The following is a 16,905-nucleotide window of genomic DNA, read 5'->3' as shown; positions in this document are numbered from 1 at the left end:
AATCCACAAAAGGGCCAGAATCAAAACATTGTTTTGAAACCCATTCCATATAATATAGTTTGTTAAAAAAAGAGAGAGAGAGTCATAGTTATTTTTAAATAGTGAGAGATGTGAAGATAACTTAAGATAACTTATTTCATCTGGGGACAGGAATTAGAGAAATAGTCTGCTCAGTTCTACCACTTGGTGTCATGTTCAAATATTCCTTGTCCTCCCCGTAGAAGAATATATACCTGGATCTTGTGTATCCCAGTTGCTTTTTTTAAGACTACTGCTGACATTGCTGGATTATAATACATTGATGCATAAATTATATATACACCATTGTATTATAAGTAATCACACAAAGAAATTATACACTTAATTAAAATAATAGGATTTATAACTAATGCAAATTTGTGCCAATAAGGAGCTGAAATTAAACAGACATGAGCAAATATTCAGAACATCTAAAAATATAAATAGTGACTTTAGTAAGGTAGGCAGTCAACAGTAGGCAAAACCTATTAAACAACAGACAGGAAATGGCTTGTTGTGTTATTAAAGAGTCCAGTTTTAATCCTTGCAAAATCTCATCTGCCTGAGAGGTTTTCTCTGTAGGTTTCCTAACTTGCCTCAGTAGGAAACCACTGTCAAATATTTCACTGTTCGTAACCTCTGTTTTAAACAAAGCCTAGAGATGGTTACAGTCTGCTAATTTTGATGTTATTTATTTCTCTGTTATGATAGCACCATTTATTAACAGCTGTAAGCTACCATATGCTATTGATTGCCTATCTGCCACTTCACTCCACTGAATCACATTCAGTTTTATCCAGTGCTGTCTGACAGCAGAGCAACATTCATCAGTGAAATCAATTCTACCCAATACAATTCCATACTTCAAAAATTGGAAGTGGAAGAATCAGATGATCTTTGTAGAATATAAATGATTATGCTTGTGTAAAATCCCATTTCCATTTTATGTATGTGTAAAATGTGTAAAATTATCATATGCAAAATCCCTTTCCTATTTTATGCATGTGTACAATATGCATAAAATGTATATGCATACATAAAATCCCATTCAGAATTAATGGACATTCTGCTTTAATAGATACACATTAATTAATTAATAATACCTTAATTAGAGCAGTTACACTGTATGGTAACTTGAAAAGGCCTAGCAATTCATTCATTCATTCATTCATTCATTCATTCATTCATTCATTCATTCACATTTATAAGGCTGCAGAACTTGTTGATAACTCTTGGTGTATTGTATTAGTATTGTTCCATACATAACCATGTTTCTGTTTTCTGGAAGGCAGCACTCTAAGAACATGAATTTATGAAAGACATCTTAATTCTTAATGCTTAAGAAAGCAGCTTAGAAACAGAGTTTGAAGCTTAATGAAAAATAAAACTCCTTTTAAAAATAGAGATTCTTCCAGAGAGATATTAAAAATTGTTAAGTGCTTACTGCTTCTTTCAGGCCTTTGCAAAATTCTAGTCCTCTTCTGAATTCCACTTTCATGAAGAGCCTTGAACCAGTCTCGCAATCTACTTGCAACCTCTCTGAACTCCAGGTCACCACATGCTGAAAAGCAAAATAAAACTCTCTTTAATCTCCACAGGTGGCCTAAAAATTAAATCTTTCATACTGTAAATAAATGGAAAGTAGCTATGTGCAATCATTTTGTTATGAGTTCCATTCCTTTTCTTTTTCTATAATTTTTTAAGAAATGTAATTTATATAAGGCCTTTGAAAAATCTTATTTGCAGTTATACCTTTCTAAATTAAATACATAATTACAAAATAAGCCCATAAGAAGAGTCTTACTGAATCTGTCTACGTTTCTATCTCATTCAGATTTCTGTGTCACACAGTGGCCAACTGGATGTATTTGGAAAGCTCACAGCCATTGAGTACAACCGCTGACAGTGAATTCAACAATTTAACTTTGTGCTATTTTGGGAGAAAAAGTCTTTTTGTCTACCAACTCTCCTTTTTAGTTTCAATGGATTCAAGTTTTATGAGAGAGAGGGAGAGGGAGAGGGAGGGGGAGAGAGAGAGAGAGAGAGAGATACACTTTTTAACCTATACATGATTTTTTAGATATCCATCTAAATCAGAGCAAAAGTACTGCATCTCTCTGGCTATAGTTAGCTCTACTCTTGCAAATGATATAAATAAGCAGCAGTCATGGTCTACATGCATGTGCTACTAAAATCATGGTAAAGCAAAGGAGGTCTAATAAGTACCTTGATGGGTGTCAACCTGGTAACCCTTTGTATACTTGGAACATTATAAAGAGATGAAGAGATGACATTGATGTATTAAACACAATACAACATTTTTATAATTTGAAAGCTAGAATAATATATAACAGTGGGCTTCAATCAGTTTTTTTCACATACAAGAAATATTTTATAAGTTAACTCATCTATCAAGAAGCCACTGAGCATGGCAGACCTGTGCTCTCTTCTTGCTGGCTCTAGCTAAGCTTCTGCAGCTATCCTGTGTGCTTAGCAGTTAACCATTTCCAGTTGTAAAAGAGTACTGAGCTAAATTGGTGGAAATATATGCAGGGTGTAAGAAAAACAAACCTCATAACACCTCAGAGAAAAAATAAACCATCCAAAAACAATGAGGAGTATCTTAGAATAGCTTTATTTGGAAGAAGGGAGACAGTATAGCAATACTGTTGTCCTCCAGTTCTGTGACAACTTACTGTTTGCTTTAGACACGAGGAACACAAGAAGATAAAATGAAAAAACATAACATTATATTGAATGTACAGAGCAACTAACTATGGCTAGTATCTGCATAGTTGACCTGGTTACAAAGGCAAACTTGACAAGCTCGGAATAGATTATGTGACTATTTAGAGCATCCGTACTCTAAGGGAAAAACAATATTGCCACTACTGAATCCACATGGCATAATTATAGCCATACAGATTACTAATATCTGATAGTAAATAATTCAATTAAGTTCTCGGATTCTGCTACTGCCAGAATGTCAGATCACACTTGCAGCATACTAAGGATTACATCTAGCAAGGTAGCTAGGTATTCTAAATTGCAGAGCTTAGTTTTCTCCTTAAAATGAAATATCTTTTTCTCTTCATGAAGGCATGCTACTGAAATTATATACTACATATTGGTCTGCATTGATTTAAAATAGGTCAAGATGAGGTAATTCAGACTGATATTTCCCCCAACAGGTGGGCAGATGAATCTTTAATGACAAAAGACAGACAGGAAAGGTTGTGGAAGGTTAGACAGTAATAAAAAAAAATGCATATTAAATCAGATGAATCCACTCAGGAACCTGCCAAGAAGTGCTTTCCCTTTTGTGTAATACTACTGCAGGAACTTGTGCTCTTACAATCAATTCTAGGAGCCATTAAAAGAATTAGTATGGATAAATAAAGTTCCCAGGTCAAAGATTATTTTAGTTGACCATCTTAAAAGTCTAGAAGCTGACTAGGTACATAAAAATCAATATATTTAACTGGGGGGGGGGGAGGGTATCATACGTGTGCTATAAATTATTTTCATAATGTATACATTCAAAATGGAACCAACTGCTACATTTGCTTTCACATTAAGTAAATGCTACAATTTGGAGTTGGCATTTGAATATACAGTAATATACTGATTAGAATCAGAATTTTTGGAAATGCTAATTAGCGTATTTTCCTTTACTGCTTTAATTTTCATTGCAAAAGCTAATTGTATTATTTCATACAATGGAAACATCGAAGCATGTTCATATAAAATATGCATCTAACAAAGCATTGTAGGTTACAAGATCAGTATTTGGCCTGCATAATATAAAGTGCTTCATATTAATCACAAGAACTTGAATGTAGTCTCAAAAAAAGTTCCGCAAATGAAGCTTAGCATGCAATAGGTACACAATTTTAGATACATCATAGCTGAAAAAGCATGTACCTTAAACAGAAAGCATGTCCTTGAGTGATTCTGTTCAAAACATCTAGCTATACTAGTTGTCAAATAATCTGGCAAAATTCTACACAGCACACTGAGATTACATTATATACATTGCATTAACAAAACTGCAGAAAACAGATAATTGCATCCCGAGGGCAAGTGTAATGGTTTTCAGAGTCCAACTATACAAATGAAATGGAATTGTTCTTTGAAGAGTGTGCCACTTTCTAATCCACACAGAAAACTAATTATCAAATACCCCTTTGAGAGTATTTGGAACTGATAAACATATGGAAGAGAAACTTAACAAAAGGCTCACACAAAGACTTTTTACCTAGCCTCCTTGTGCTGTAACATTTTCTATAATAGGGATGCATTTAAGTGAAATAGTATTCAGCCATGTGGTCTCCATGCTACATACTAAAGTGATAAGATTTTTAATAAGCCTGTACCATGTAGTTCATAATCAATCACAGTCACAATCAGTAGTGAGTTGTTGCCCTGGAAATTTTAAAGCAAAGATGCTATCTGAGCCAGAAAATATTCCATGTTAAATTTTTGGGGGGGTGTTTTTTTTTAAAATTTTATCTCTACCATTTCTGTTAAAGGCAGAAAGCATGTATATGCATTTTTTATGCTGAGAGCAGAAAAACAAACAAGAAAGACTTTGCCGCCCCAAAAAGACAGATAGATGAGAATAGACCTAAATTAGAACTAGATAAAAGAACATCACAACCATTACAATGATAGTGGTGTTTTTAAAAGTATTATATTGCTGAGAAATGTCCAAAGATGCTTCCCATTAGTATATATCAGTGTTGTCCAAACTTGGCCACTTTAAGATGAGTGGACTTCAATTCCCAGAATTCCCCAGCCAGCCATGAGTTGAAGTCCACTCATCTTAAAGTGGCCAAGTTTGGACAACACTGGTATATATGAACAGCAAAGGTAGCTGGAGAGTTATGGAGATAAATGTCATTCCAAAAGTATTTGGCCCCATTTTGTATTATCAGAATTCCTGTGTGTCTTTGCCACAGAATGTTAACAGAGTTCCACATAGATACTATCATATGTAAAGGGAGTCTAAGTGAATAAATAACATTAAAGATTAGGGGTTATTTAATTTATTTCATAAAGTCATCCAACATTCAGTATGTCACTCTGAAAAGTACACGTAAATAAATAGTTTAAAAAAGTGATTGTTGTGAAATTCTGCATAACTCTTGCCCTGGAGAACTGATGGAAGGTGTTTCAGCCTTAATAATTCATTTCATTGTTTTGTTTTGTTTTATTTCACTTTAGACAACAAGAAAAAAAATTTTTTTTCATCAGTTTGAATAAAAACAGTTGAAAAAAAAATGCAGAATTCTTCCATCACAGCATAACTTTTAACTTTGATAATTTATAGAGTTTTCTATAAATTAGTGCCTTCTAGGTATGGTAAACTGCAGTTTCCATAATATCACCCATCAAGAAGACTTCAAGTGAGGTAGGCTACCTTACTAATCACATTAGTATTGATTAGTAATATTTCATAACTTCCTAGCTCTTATTAACCTATTATTAATTTATAATAGGAAGTGTTTTACATATGTTTTATTGAATATAGATGGCAGTTCTTTTTAAAAATTTTACTTCCTTATTGATTTATTTGATTTGTGTGGCTGCCCACTTGACTTATGACAGAAGACTTATTTCAAATCTAGTTTCCAGTGTTACTTTATAGACATGGTAAGCCTCAGGCTGATCTGTTTTTGCATTTCACTCTCATCTATTATTTCCATTTCCTCTCCTAGTTAGCAGAATCTCTTTTTCTTGAGGAATGTGTTTTACTCTTCAAAGTCCTTATTGACTTTGCATTCTATCAGCTTTATTTCAACTTTCTATGAAAACAATTCCTAGGAGTTCCAAAACTAGGAAGAAAAAATGAGATAGTTTCTGTTGCTGTCTATGGAGTGGTTCTTTCCCACTTCCCTCTTCAACAGTCAAGATATACTCATTGGGAGGATGATGGATTGCTACCTGACATCTTGGTTGCCTCAGGCAGTAATGGAAGCTAATTACCTTTGCTGCAGCTATGTCATTTTGCAAATTAAATGATGGGTAGTTGCAAGAGGGAGACACATAATAAGGCAGGCCAGCCAATGTAAAACCTCCTTCCTGTTTCAGACTTAAAAAGAGGCAAGGGAAGAAGCTGTTGGGAGAACCAAACAAAGGCCCTACAGATACAGCTCTGAATCAAGGTCAAAACAACCTTTAGTCCATTCCAGTCCAGAACAGCATTTTATCTATTCATGTGAAGCTTGCTTTACAAGTTTAGAGCCTACATATAGGTCCTTAACAATTTCAAATTGGAAAGAAAACAGAATTGTTATAGTTTGCAGGAGCTAATCCAGAGCTACTTGGATACTACTATTCTATATGACAGCTTGGTTTCTTTCTTTCTTTGATTTTTTAAAAATTCTAATTTTAGAAAGCATGCTAAAATTACAAATAAAAGCCATATGATTTCTGTACCAAGTAAGTGAGTTTTATACTCTACTTATTCCATTTTATGAGATAATTAATATAAATACTGCTGAAATACCAGGGAAGTACAGCTTTTTTTTTACCGCATTAAATTAATGTTCCATAGAGGCATTCTGTCCATGATTAATGTAGCATAAAATTTAAAATGATTTCGATTAAATTACATATACAGTAGAGAGATTTGATCTTATTGTCTCCACACAATTGTCAAGGCATGTCTCATTCTGTTATCAAGAACTAAAGGATTATATCAAGATTTACAGCATGGAGAACTGACAGACAGATCTGAGCTATTTCTTTACTTACAGTATGGGGGGGGGGGTGTTGGTTATCTTAAATTGCTTCCTTATTTCAGTGGATTGAATTGTGTGAAATCTGTTTTAATAGTTCTATCCCTCCCAGTTGGTAGCCTTTCGTAGGCATCACCTCTAACATACAAATTTCAGGTAGGTTGTAAACACTGTGTATACCCAGAATTTTTGCACTGTGTATACCCGGAGTTTTTGCACTGACTTTCTTACATTGAGCAGAAAATCTAAAGAATATGCTGGCAGTCTTTTAGCTGAATATGCTGATACTTTTCCTTACTAGCTATCCTGACATAATAGAGCTCAAGATTGTGGAGGGACATGCAGATGCATACATAAAAGCTTCCTGCATAAAATACTTAGCACTTAAGAGTTGACAAAATTATTGTGACTCTTCTACACATCTTGCTCAAAATAAAGCTAGATTCAGAATTAAGGATATGCAAAATAATTTATACATGGAACAGCTAGTCTTAGGATGCTCTGTGTCTGAGCTAATATATGGATGTTTGTTGTATGCATGCATTTTTGAAGAAAGCAAGAGAGAAAGGAAAAAGCCAAGAACCTTGGTGGTGGCAGTTGAGGGGAGAGATGGAAGGGAAGGCACTGGGAAGATTAGGAGTGGACAGCCTGGGGTATGTACAATACTGGGACATCACTGTGGGGGAGGGGAGGCAGAAGAGTGATGGAAGGGAAGACACTGGGATGGGGGCTAGCAGTATATGTTATGCTAGGACATTGATAGCAGCTGAAGAGAGGCAGGGGAAGGAGGGCAGGGGCTGGGAAGATAGGGGCGGTAGGCTGGTGAGATATGCTGTGCTAAGATACCAGCCATGGCAGCTGAGAGGAGAGGGAAGGATCCTGTTTCCAGCTTAATGTCTGCCGTTTCTCTTAGGTGCCTCTATGGCTCTTCTGTCCTGTTCCTTCATGGTTATTAGTTCTTGTTTTCTGCCTTTTGTTCTCATGTTAAGGTTGTGGCTTTTTGTTCTTTGTGAGTTTACTTATGGCTGTTTTATGCTAAATATGCCACTTGAAATATTTAGATTTAAATTTGAGGATCATTTAATAATTTTGTATTCCTTTACCGTTTGTGGTGAACAGCCCACACATGTTACAGTTATGGTTTCATGATCATTGTTTACATGTTTTATGATGAAGGCTCACATCCTGTTTATATCATAGGTGTCCTTGGATGCCAGCATTGACAGTTTATTTCTTCCAGTTTCATCCAGTCTCTACTTTCTGTTAAGCTGGTCTACATTTTATCTGTGAAAATCGGATTTTTAAAAAAAATATTCAACATTTTTTCTTTTGTTAATCCCTTCTACAAATTTGCACATTTTAATATACCTAGGATTCTAAGGTCTCTGTTTCTTATAAAATGCTGGCAGTCACCTATGTGGAAAAGCAAAACCTTTCAATAGCTTCCTTGGTTAAAAAGTTTTGCTCATCTTTGAGTGTGTCTGTGTGTGTTTAGTGTCAATCATAACAATATTTTTAGTCTGTCACAGAGGGGAGTGGTCCACAATTTATATATGCTGTTATCATTACATAGTCTACAGACTATTCTTATGCAAGAGAGCCAATTTGGTGAAACGGTATAGCACCAGGCTAGAAACTGGGAGACTGTGAGTTCTAATCCTGCCTTAGGCACAAAACTAGCTAGTGACTTTGGACTAATCACTCAGCCCTGTGTGAAGAAGGCAAGGGCAAACCACTTCTGAAAATCTTGCCAAAAAAACTACAGGGAGTAGTCCAAGCAGTCACTAGAAGTCAAGACTGACTTGAAGAAAAAAAGTTACTTATAAGCACTACTTGGAGACTCAAAATAATTCCAGTGCACTTCGTCTATGTGTCCTTTACCTATAATTCTTTGCATTAGGAAAACTGAAGAATCATCTTGAATAGAAACATAGGACTCTATCATGTTTTATTCCTAATAAGTATAGTTTTAATCATGATATATATTGTTTGTGGTTTTATATCTTGTTATTAATATTCAACATGCATATATAGATTCTGACCAATTTCATAAGCTGGGATTTCTATCCAGTACCACAGCTGATGGTCATTAGTAGGAGGAAAATGGTTAAATTAACTTTTACCACTGCAAATATCAAAAGTTTATATACAGTGAGTATGAAGATATCCAAATCTTAAGTTTTGATTGCATATATATATATACACACACACACACACACACACACACATACACACATACATATACACACACACATACATATATACATATATACATACACATATATACATACATACATATCCCAGTGTGTGTATATATACACACACACACACACACATACACACATACATATATACACACACACATACATATATACATATATACATACACATATATACATACATACATATCCCAGTGTGTGTATATATACACACACACACACACACACATACACACATACATATATACACACACACACATACATATATACATATATACATACACATATATACATACATACATATCCCAGTTGTTATCCTATTCTGGAAGGTCCTATCAGGAAGGCTACCTACTCTGCAATGAATGTGCTGATCATAGTAATACATTATGTAGTGAATTCCAGCTTCACCTTTAAATAAACTTATTATTGTCAGTAAAGCTATTATACTGCTAACACGTTTCATAACAATTTATAAACTGCCCATTGAGATATTTTTACAAGCTATTTTAGTGTCACATCTACAAAGACTTTTTTTTAAAATGGACAATGAAACACTAGGCGACAATCTATTCAGTCATAAATTTGATTGTTATTAATAAAATATGAGAGCTATTTGACTGAACTGGATGTGTTGATTATCAGCTCCATTGCTTTTAGCTGAAAAGAACTGTCAAATATCATCAACTATGAGTTTCTTTTTCCATTGCATCTTAGACTAACAGCATCTATTTCCCCTAATAACTGCATCACTACTCTGTACTGCTTACAAAATTCATGAAACTGAGACTGATTAAACTGTCAGTGACAACATTAGGACTTTGTCGAAGGAAGTCAGAAAATTGTCAGTAACTGATGCCTGAAGAAATAAAGAAATGTTTCAACTATTCATGTAATATCACAAGTGCATTACTGCTGAAGATATCCCCTGAAGAACAGCAAGGAAAATTCACTGTGGAATATTTTATATCATATGGTGAAGTTCATTTCTTGTTTTCTGTCAAGCTAGGTTGTTAGTCATTCAATAGCTCTTGTGCAAATAGCTTCATACATTTTAGATGTATTGTGGCAGCAATATCAATTTTATACATTGCTGCTTCTCTTTGCATCCCTACAAATAGCATGCAGAAACCTCCATAAACACAACTCTAAAGCAATATTGCATTGGTACCACTGCACTTGTTGACCATGCTCTCCACAAGCATAACACTATAGTAATATTGTGCTAACCCTATGTTTTTACTTTACCCTGACAAGTCAAACAACATGATTACAGAAATGGATATGTAACATTTCTATCTTGGATCCCCTCAAAATAATGTATGTATTATATAGAAAGCACGGGGAACATGTGACCCTTCTGAGATTGCTGCACTGCATCTCCCAGCAGCACTTCCCAAACCTCTGAAGCACCACAAGTTAGCTGGTTCTGTTCTGTGTGTGTGTGCTGGTTGAACAGTAAGCAGTAAAAGCAGCCTGTATTAGCATCAGTCTTGCATATGAATTTCATTATGCAATCAATATACTGCCACTATTCATAGAAAAACTTCTTAATAATCATGCAGGTAACAGAATCCCGCACTGTATTTAAACATCAGCATAGGATTACTTAAAAAGAAGCAGGAGCAAACCAAAGTATGACTTATTAAAAAAGATGATCCCTTATAACACTCATGCATGTCCTTGTTATGCTAAGTAGCAGACCCTATTTATCTGCTGCTTTACAAGCTGGAGAGTATGTGGAAAAGAAATAGTTGTTTCATACTGATCCCATCAAGCAAAGGAAACAACGCCAGAGCAGTCTTCTCCCCTAAAGACAACTGATTATATGCAAACATGATAATCTGCAATGTGAAGGGAAAGGAATAAAATCTTCTGATACCATTGAACCTCTGGCCTCCCCGGCTCACTGGTGCTGAATGCACTTTCCAGTCTGTATTGCACACTAATAATAGAAGTGACATGCAGATCATGTGGGAAAATGTGATATCTATAAATATAGTTCTAAGTTATCCAGGATGTGCAGAATAGGTGGCACTGATGTTAGAATCTGGCAAGATTCCTTGGTGGCATACTTCAAAGCAGGACAGACTAGGATAAGCACTGTAGGATATGTGACTGACTTATTTGGGTCTTTGGCCATAATAAAATTACAGTACAATTCAGTATGTGACTGACTGCACTGCATGCAATATGGGACCATCACTTATTGAAATAAGTCACTTTGTTTTTATGCCCAAAGCTCCAATCATTTCCAAAAGCTGTTCTTTATCATGATGGATAACCTCCAATGTATCTATACTGTAACTTAGTCAGGAAAGAAAAGAGGTGCTACCAAAGTGGTGGGTATCAAGCCTGATTTACCATTATCTGCCAGGCTCTTAGGCAGACGCTTGAACAATCCTGAGGGAGATTAATGAGTAAAAGGAAGTACTATATATAGGTCTCTTGAGGGAGGCTGCAGGTTAAGCATTTGATATTAAGAATGAGCTTTTAGATATCTATATGCTGTAGAACTCAGAAACTGCAGAACTCTCTCTAACTTCCTATCTGAGGCAAAACTCACTGGCAGGTCTTGTCTGGAGTGGAAAATTGGAACACGAGTTCCAGTACTGCTTTTAGATGCTTTTATTTCAAAGTGAGGACTCAATGTCCCTGGGACAATTCTTCTCTGATTTTTCTCCCAATAAACCTAAGTCTTAGACCAGATAACAAAAACAATGTTATTATGGCTGCCAACCGCACCAAAGTCATCAACAACATAGGTGGTCTGAAAATAAGACTACCTGAGCCCAAATGACAGTAACCAAAGGTCTTCCATGGATTGCTTAGTTGATACCAGTTGAGACTCAGAAAACTTGTTCCCACAGAAGAGACTAAGACTAGATTACTGACTTTAGCAGCTAATTTTGCAAATTCCTGGCAAAGGGAAATAATCCATTGAATGCCATTCTCCAGAATGCAGGACGTATAGAGAATGCCCATCTGAGGAAGTTTACTCCTACATTTCACATACTTATGGAAAAGGCCTTTCAAGGCCATAAGATACTAAGATATGCCAAGACATGGATAATATTACAGCAAATAATAATCAAAAATAATTTATTATATTTTTTAAAAAGATGAAGGAGCAACATGAAGATAAATGGATGATACATATAGCTAAAACAAAAAATCAGAGATGAGACACAGAATATATACAAGGTATTCGATATTATGATGTCTAAAGGAACTGAAGTAAGTAACAGCAGGTCAAGTAGACATGTGCAATAGAAGAGGGTGGCTTCTTGAGCCCTCTTAGAGCACTTCGTTTCTTATATATCATAACATGTTATTGTAAAGTATCAAAGATGTCTGCGCAAACATGGGAAAACATGATATATGGAGACCACAGTGAAGAATATGGCTTATTCAGGAGAAATATGATCTATCTAGCAGTGATCATATTATCTAGATCATCTAAATGACATGACTTACATTAGAAGGAAGTTGTTAAATTTTAAAAACTTCATGCAAGGTTTAAATCATTTTTTCTTTGGCTAGTGTTGAGTTGTTTACATTCTGCATACAGATATTTTTTATCCCTCCCCCCCATTCAGTGTAAAATGTAAGATGATAAATAAGCCTAACAAATAACAGCTGTTTCTTTTAGATATACTGTTTATCCTTTTAGTCTTTTATGCCATGTAAAAATCATAGCAATTATAGACTATTTCAGTCCTGGTATAGATTGTGGTTATAGTTTTTCAGATATTTAATTAATTACTAGGACTATCTCTAATCCACAATCCCATGGTAGGGTTGGGGTTATATACCTTTCACTCTGCAGCTTTTCTGACTACCCAACTCCTTGGCACGAAAAGGAAAATATTTATGATGTGTTTTCTAGAATGTATTAAAATGTAGAAAGCCAGGGAGGCTGCGATCAGCTCAAGAGATGACAGACCAGTGAAATGTCAAACACTCCCACAGACACCTTTTTGTTAACAAAAGTGCTAGAACCTTGCATATGATATTTTCACTACATATAGTACTTGGCGTTGGGGGAGAAATTAAAAAACAATGTATTTTCCATCAAGTAGAATTAGAAAGATTTAAAATACAAAAAAGAGTATTGTTAGAATTCAATAAATTCTAATAAATATAACAATTATTCAGTTAAAATGAAAACACCTTTGCTATCTCCTTTCTTTCAAAGAAATGGCAACGTGGGTTAACAGTGTCCTTGTTAAATAAGCGTATAAATTCTTTCAAATATAACTGCTCTTCAGTAAAAAAAAAAAAAAATCAAATAAAAAATGTAATTGAAAATATGTATTCAGATCAATCGTTTGAAGGCCTCTCAAGCTGTGTGCTTTAACTACTTCAAAAAACCAAAACACAGAAAAATAATTCTTATTTCCTTTGTGTTTCTAAGCTTTATAAATATAGTCTGGGTTTTGTTAAGGATATATTCTGTTTTTCAGTTGTATCTGAAGTTAGATTGCTTGCAGAAATAAAGTGACAGAGTGACAGGCAGTAGAATAAAGTATGGCTATGGGAGATGGCTTAACTTCCTCCTAAATTCTGTAAGGATAAATTTTATTAGGAATTATAGCATTTTTAATTTGTGGGGAGGTGAATATTTTATTTCCTGGCAGAGAAAGTAGATATATAAACCCAATATATTTTTTTCATTTCCTTTTAAAACTAAATAGGTCATCACCTTAGTGGAAAGGCAAGGAGTACCAAAAGCCTCTAAAGCAGTTTTCCTATAAACCTGGATTCCTACAATATCTTGAGCTATTTCTCCCTCATTTATTTATTTATTTATTCATTCATTCACTCACACAAGCACTTGTACATCACTGCAATGAAGTTGTAATATCTGACACTTGGCAAGGCACAGTTAGCAAAGACTTTTAAAACCAGAGTAATATACAAATCGAATTAATTAAAATATGGCATTATCTTATTTAAATAAAACTTAAAACGCCACTTGATAAACCTCCTTCATGAGGTTTCTGGAAGCTCAACAAGCTAATCTAATTTTGGTGGGGACCCTGTTACATAACACGAGGACCATAATGAAGAAACATATTCACTCGCTCCCATCCCCACCCCCAGGGAACTTACAAAAGGGAGAAATAACAGGCAATTTTCCTACATCTTCATATTGGATGGGACAATTCTAACTTTCATGCATAGGGAAGTACTGTTAGCACAAAGCTAAGACTCTGCATTTGGTATTTTTTTTAAAAAAAGAATCTATTTTTTTCTTATTTCTCTCCTTCCCCCCTCTTATAGTGGAAGGAAGATCAATAAACAGTTAAATAAATAAAGAATAAATACTTCCATATGTTGGATTTCAACCCTCAAACTTAGACATAATGGGCCTTGTTGCCTAACACACTCTCAGAGTGCACATGTTGTTCCTGGACTACTTTAAGGCCTCTAAGACAATAATATTGTTGTTTCCATCAATATGGAGAGGTAGCTAATGGAGATGACAGTATTCCAGCTGAGTTATTTAAAATACTAAAAGACGATGGTGTTAAAGTGCTGCACTCAATATGCCAGCAAGTTTGGAAAACGCAACAGTGGCCACGGGATTGGAAAAGGTCAGTTTACGTTCCAATTCCAAAGAAGGGCAATGCCAAAGAATGCTCAAACTATCGCACAATTGCACTCATTTCACATGCTAGCAAGGTTATGCTCAAAATCCTACAAGCTAGGCTTCAGCAATACATGAACCGAGAACTACCGGATGTACAAGCTGGGTTTCGAAGAGGCAGAGGAACTAGAGATCAAATCGCCAACATTCGCTGGATCATGGAGAAAGCACGAGAGTTCCAGAAAAATATCTACTTCTGCTTCATTGACTATGCAAAAGCCTTTGATTGTGTGGATCACAACAAACTGTGGCAAATTCTTAAAGAGATGGGAGTACCAGACCACCTTACCTGTCTCCTGAGAAATCTGTATGCAGGCCAAGAAGCAACAGTTAGAACCAGTCACGGAACAACCGATTGGTTCAAAATAGGGAAAGGTGTACGACAAGGCTGTATACTGTCACCCTGCTTATTTAACCTATATGCAGAGTACATCATGAGAAATGCCAGGCTGGAAGAATCACAAGCCGGAATTAAGATTGCAGGGAGAATCATCAACAACCTCAGATATGCGGACGATACCACCCTAATGGCAGAAAGTGAAGAAGAACTAAAGAGCCTCTTGATGAGGGTGAAAGAGGAGAGTGCGAAAGCTGGTTTGAAACTCAACATTAAAAAAACTAAGATCATGGCATCTGGACCCATCAATTCCTGGCAAATAGAAGGGGTAGAAATGGAAGCAGTAACAGACTTCATTTAGTTGGGCTCCAAGATCACCGCAGATGGAGACTGCAGCCATGAAATTAAAAGACGCTTGCTCCTTGGGAGGAAAGCTATGGCAAGCCTAGATAGCATATTAAAAAGCAGAGACGTCACCTTGCCGACAAAGATCCGCATAGTCAAAGCTATGGTTTTTCCAGTAGTAATGTATGGCTGTGAGAGCTGGACCATAAAGAAGGCGGAGCGCCGAAGAATTGATGCCTTTGAACTGTGGTGCTGGAGAAGACTCTTGAGAGTCCCCTGGACTGCTAGGAGGTAAAACCAGTCAATCTTAAAGGAAATCAACCCTGATTGCTCATTGGAAGGATCGATAATGAAGCTCAAGCTCAGATACTTTCGTCACCTAATGCGAAGAGAGGACTCTTTGGAAAAGACCCTGATGCTGGGAAAGATTGAAGGCAAAAGGAGAAGAGGACGGCAGAGGATGAGATGGTTAGATAGCATCACTGAAGCAATGAGCATGAAACTGAGCAAACTCAGGGAGGCAGTGAAGGACCGGAAGGCCTGGCGCAGTATGGTTCATGGGGTCACGGAGAGTCGGACACGACTTAACAACTAAACAACAACAACAACAAATAACAGCCCAGGACTGGACAAAAGTTAGATTGAAATTCTTGAGCTGATTTCTGGGTGATTCTCAGTAAATGGTCAGAAGTTTGTATTGTTTACCAATATCAACACCACTATTATATTTCTTTCCATTTAGGCTGCTGAAATTAAGAAAGGATGTGGGTTACCATGACTGTTCCCAGATGGGAAACTATTGCAAGCTTGGTTCAGATTTTATTCTGAAATTGAATGCTCAAAGTGCTAGAGACCCATTCTTTTATGCTTCATTCTGATGGTTAAACACCCAACATGTTTTACTAAATTTTACTTTAAAAATTGAAAGCATGGGTTCTGCTCACCTTCTCATCCCCAATAAAAATGCAGACAATGCTGACTTAGTTTCTCACACATTATTATAATTTTGAACAGGCTAGGATCCTCCTTATCATGCTGAATGTCTCTATTAGACTGATGTTGCCATTTGGTTACATAACGAACCACACTAGGTATACGAATAAAATCTTAGGAACAAACAGTAAAAAGCAAATCACTAGTTTGCTCCTTTAAAATGTAAGTGAACGTTTAGAAATCCAGAAGTACAGAGCCAATATCTGTTTAATCTGTTCTAGTTGATATCTAATACTTCTGAACATTACAAGATCACTGAGCTATAAATTTATATAATTCAAGCAATTGTACAAATTGTAATTAAATTAGAATCACTTTAATAATTTTATTTAAACTTCATTTGCAATCAGCTGGTAACAGGCTCAGAACGCATACTAAACTGGAATAGAAAAGCAACTGATTAGTTTTGATGAGGAGGGTCAAATCCAGGCAATAGATGTATTATTTTTTTTATTTTTTCATGCTCTTTATATTTCTTAATCTTCATATACAAGGTGCTGAATTTAGATAAAGTCATGAGAAAAATGGGTAGTAGACTATGACTTTCCATGAAAGAAAATTCTTGACACTTTGGGAGCTTTTTAAAATAGGGCACGCTGA

At 35.6% G+C, this 16,905-nt stretch overlaps 1 protein-coding gene across 1 annotated transcript in view; it reads right to left on the bottom strand.

Moving 5' to 3' along the window:
* The window catches only part of SPOCK3 (SPARC (osteonectin), cwcv and kazal like domains proteoglycan 3), a 160,935-nt gene that overhangs the window by 13,044 nt on the left and 130,986 nt on the right, over positions 1-16,905 (bottom strand). The window contains exon 7 of the mRNA XM_088132536.1: positions 1,463-1,579. Coding sequence (XP_087988662.1) covers positions 1,463-1,579 — 117 coding nt within the window. The remainder of the gene's footprint in view (positions 1-1,462; positions 1,580-16,905) is intronic.

The sequence above is a fragment of the Python bivittatus genome, unplaced genomic scaffold (genome assembly GCF_059951505.1).
Source record: "Python bivittatus isolate LINGU-HERP-01145 unplaced genomic scaffold, Pbiv_v1 ctg000070_np1212, whole genome shotgun sequence".
Taxonomy (NCBI): Eukaryota; Metazoa; Chordata; class Lepidosauria; order Squamata; family Pythonidae; genus Python; species Python bivittatus.
The sequence above is the reverse complement of the archived record's forward strand: the minus strand, read 5'-3'. Positions and strand labels throughout refer to the sequence as shown.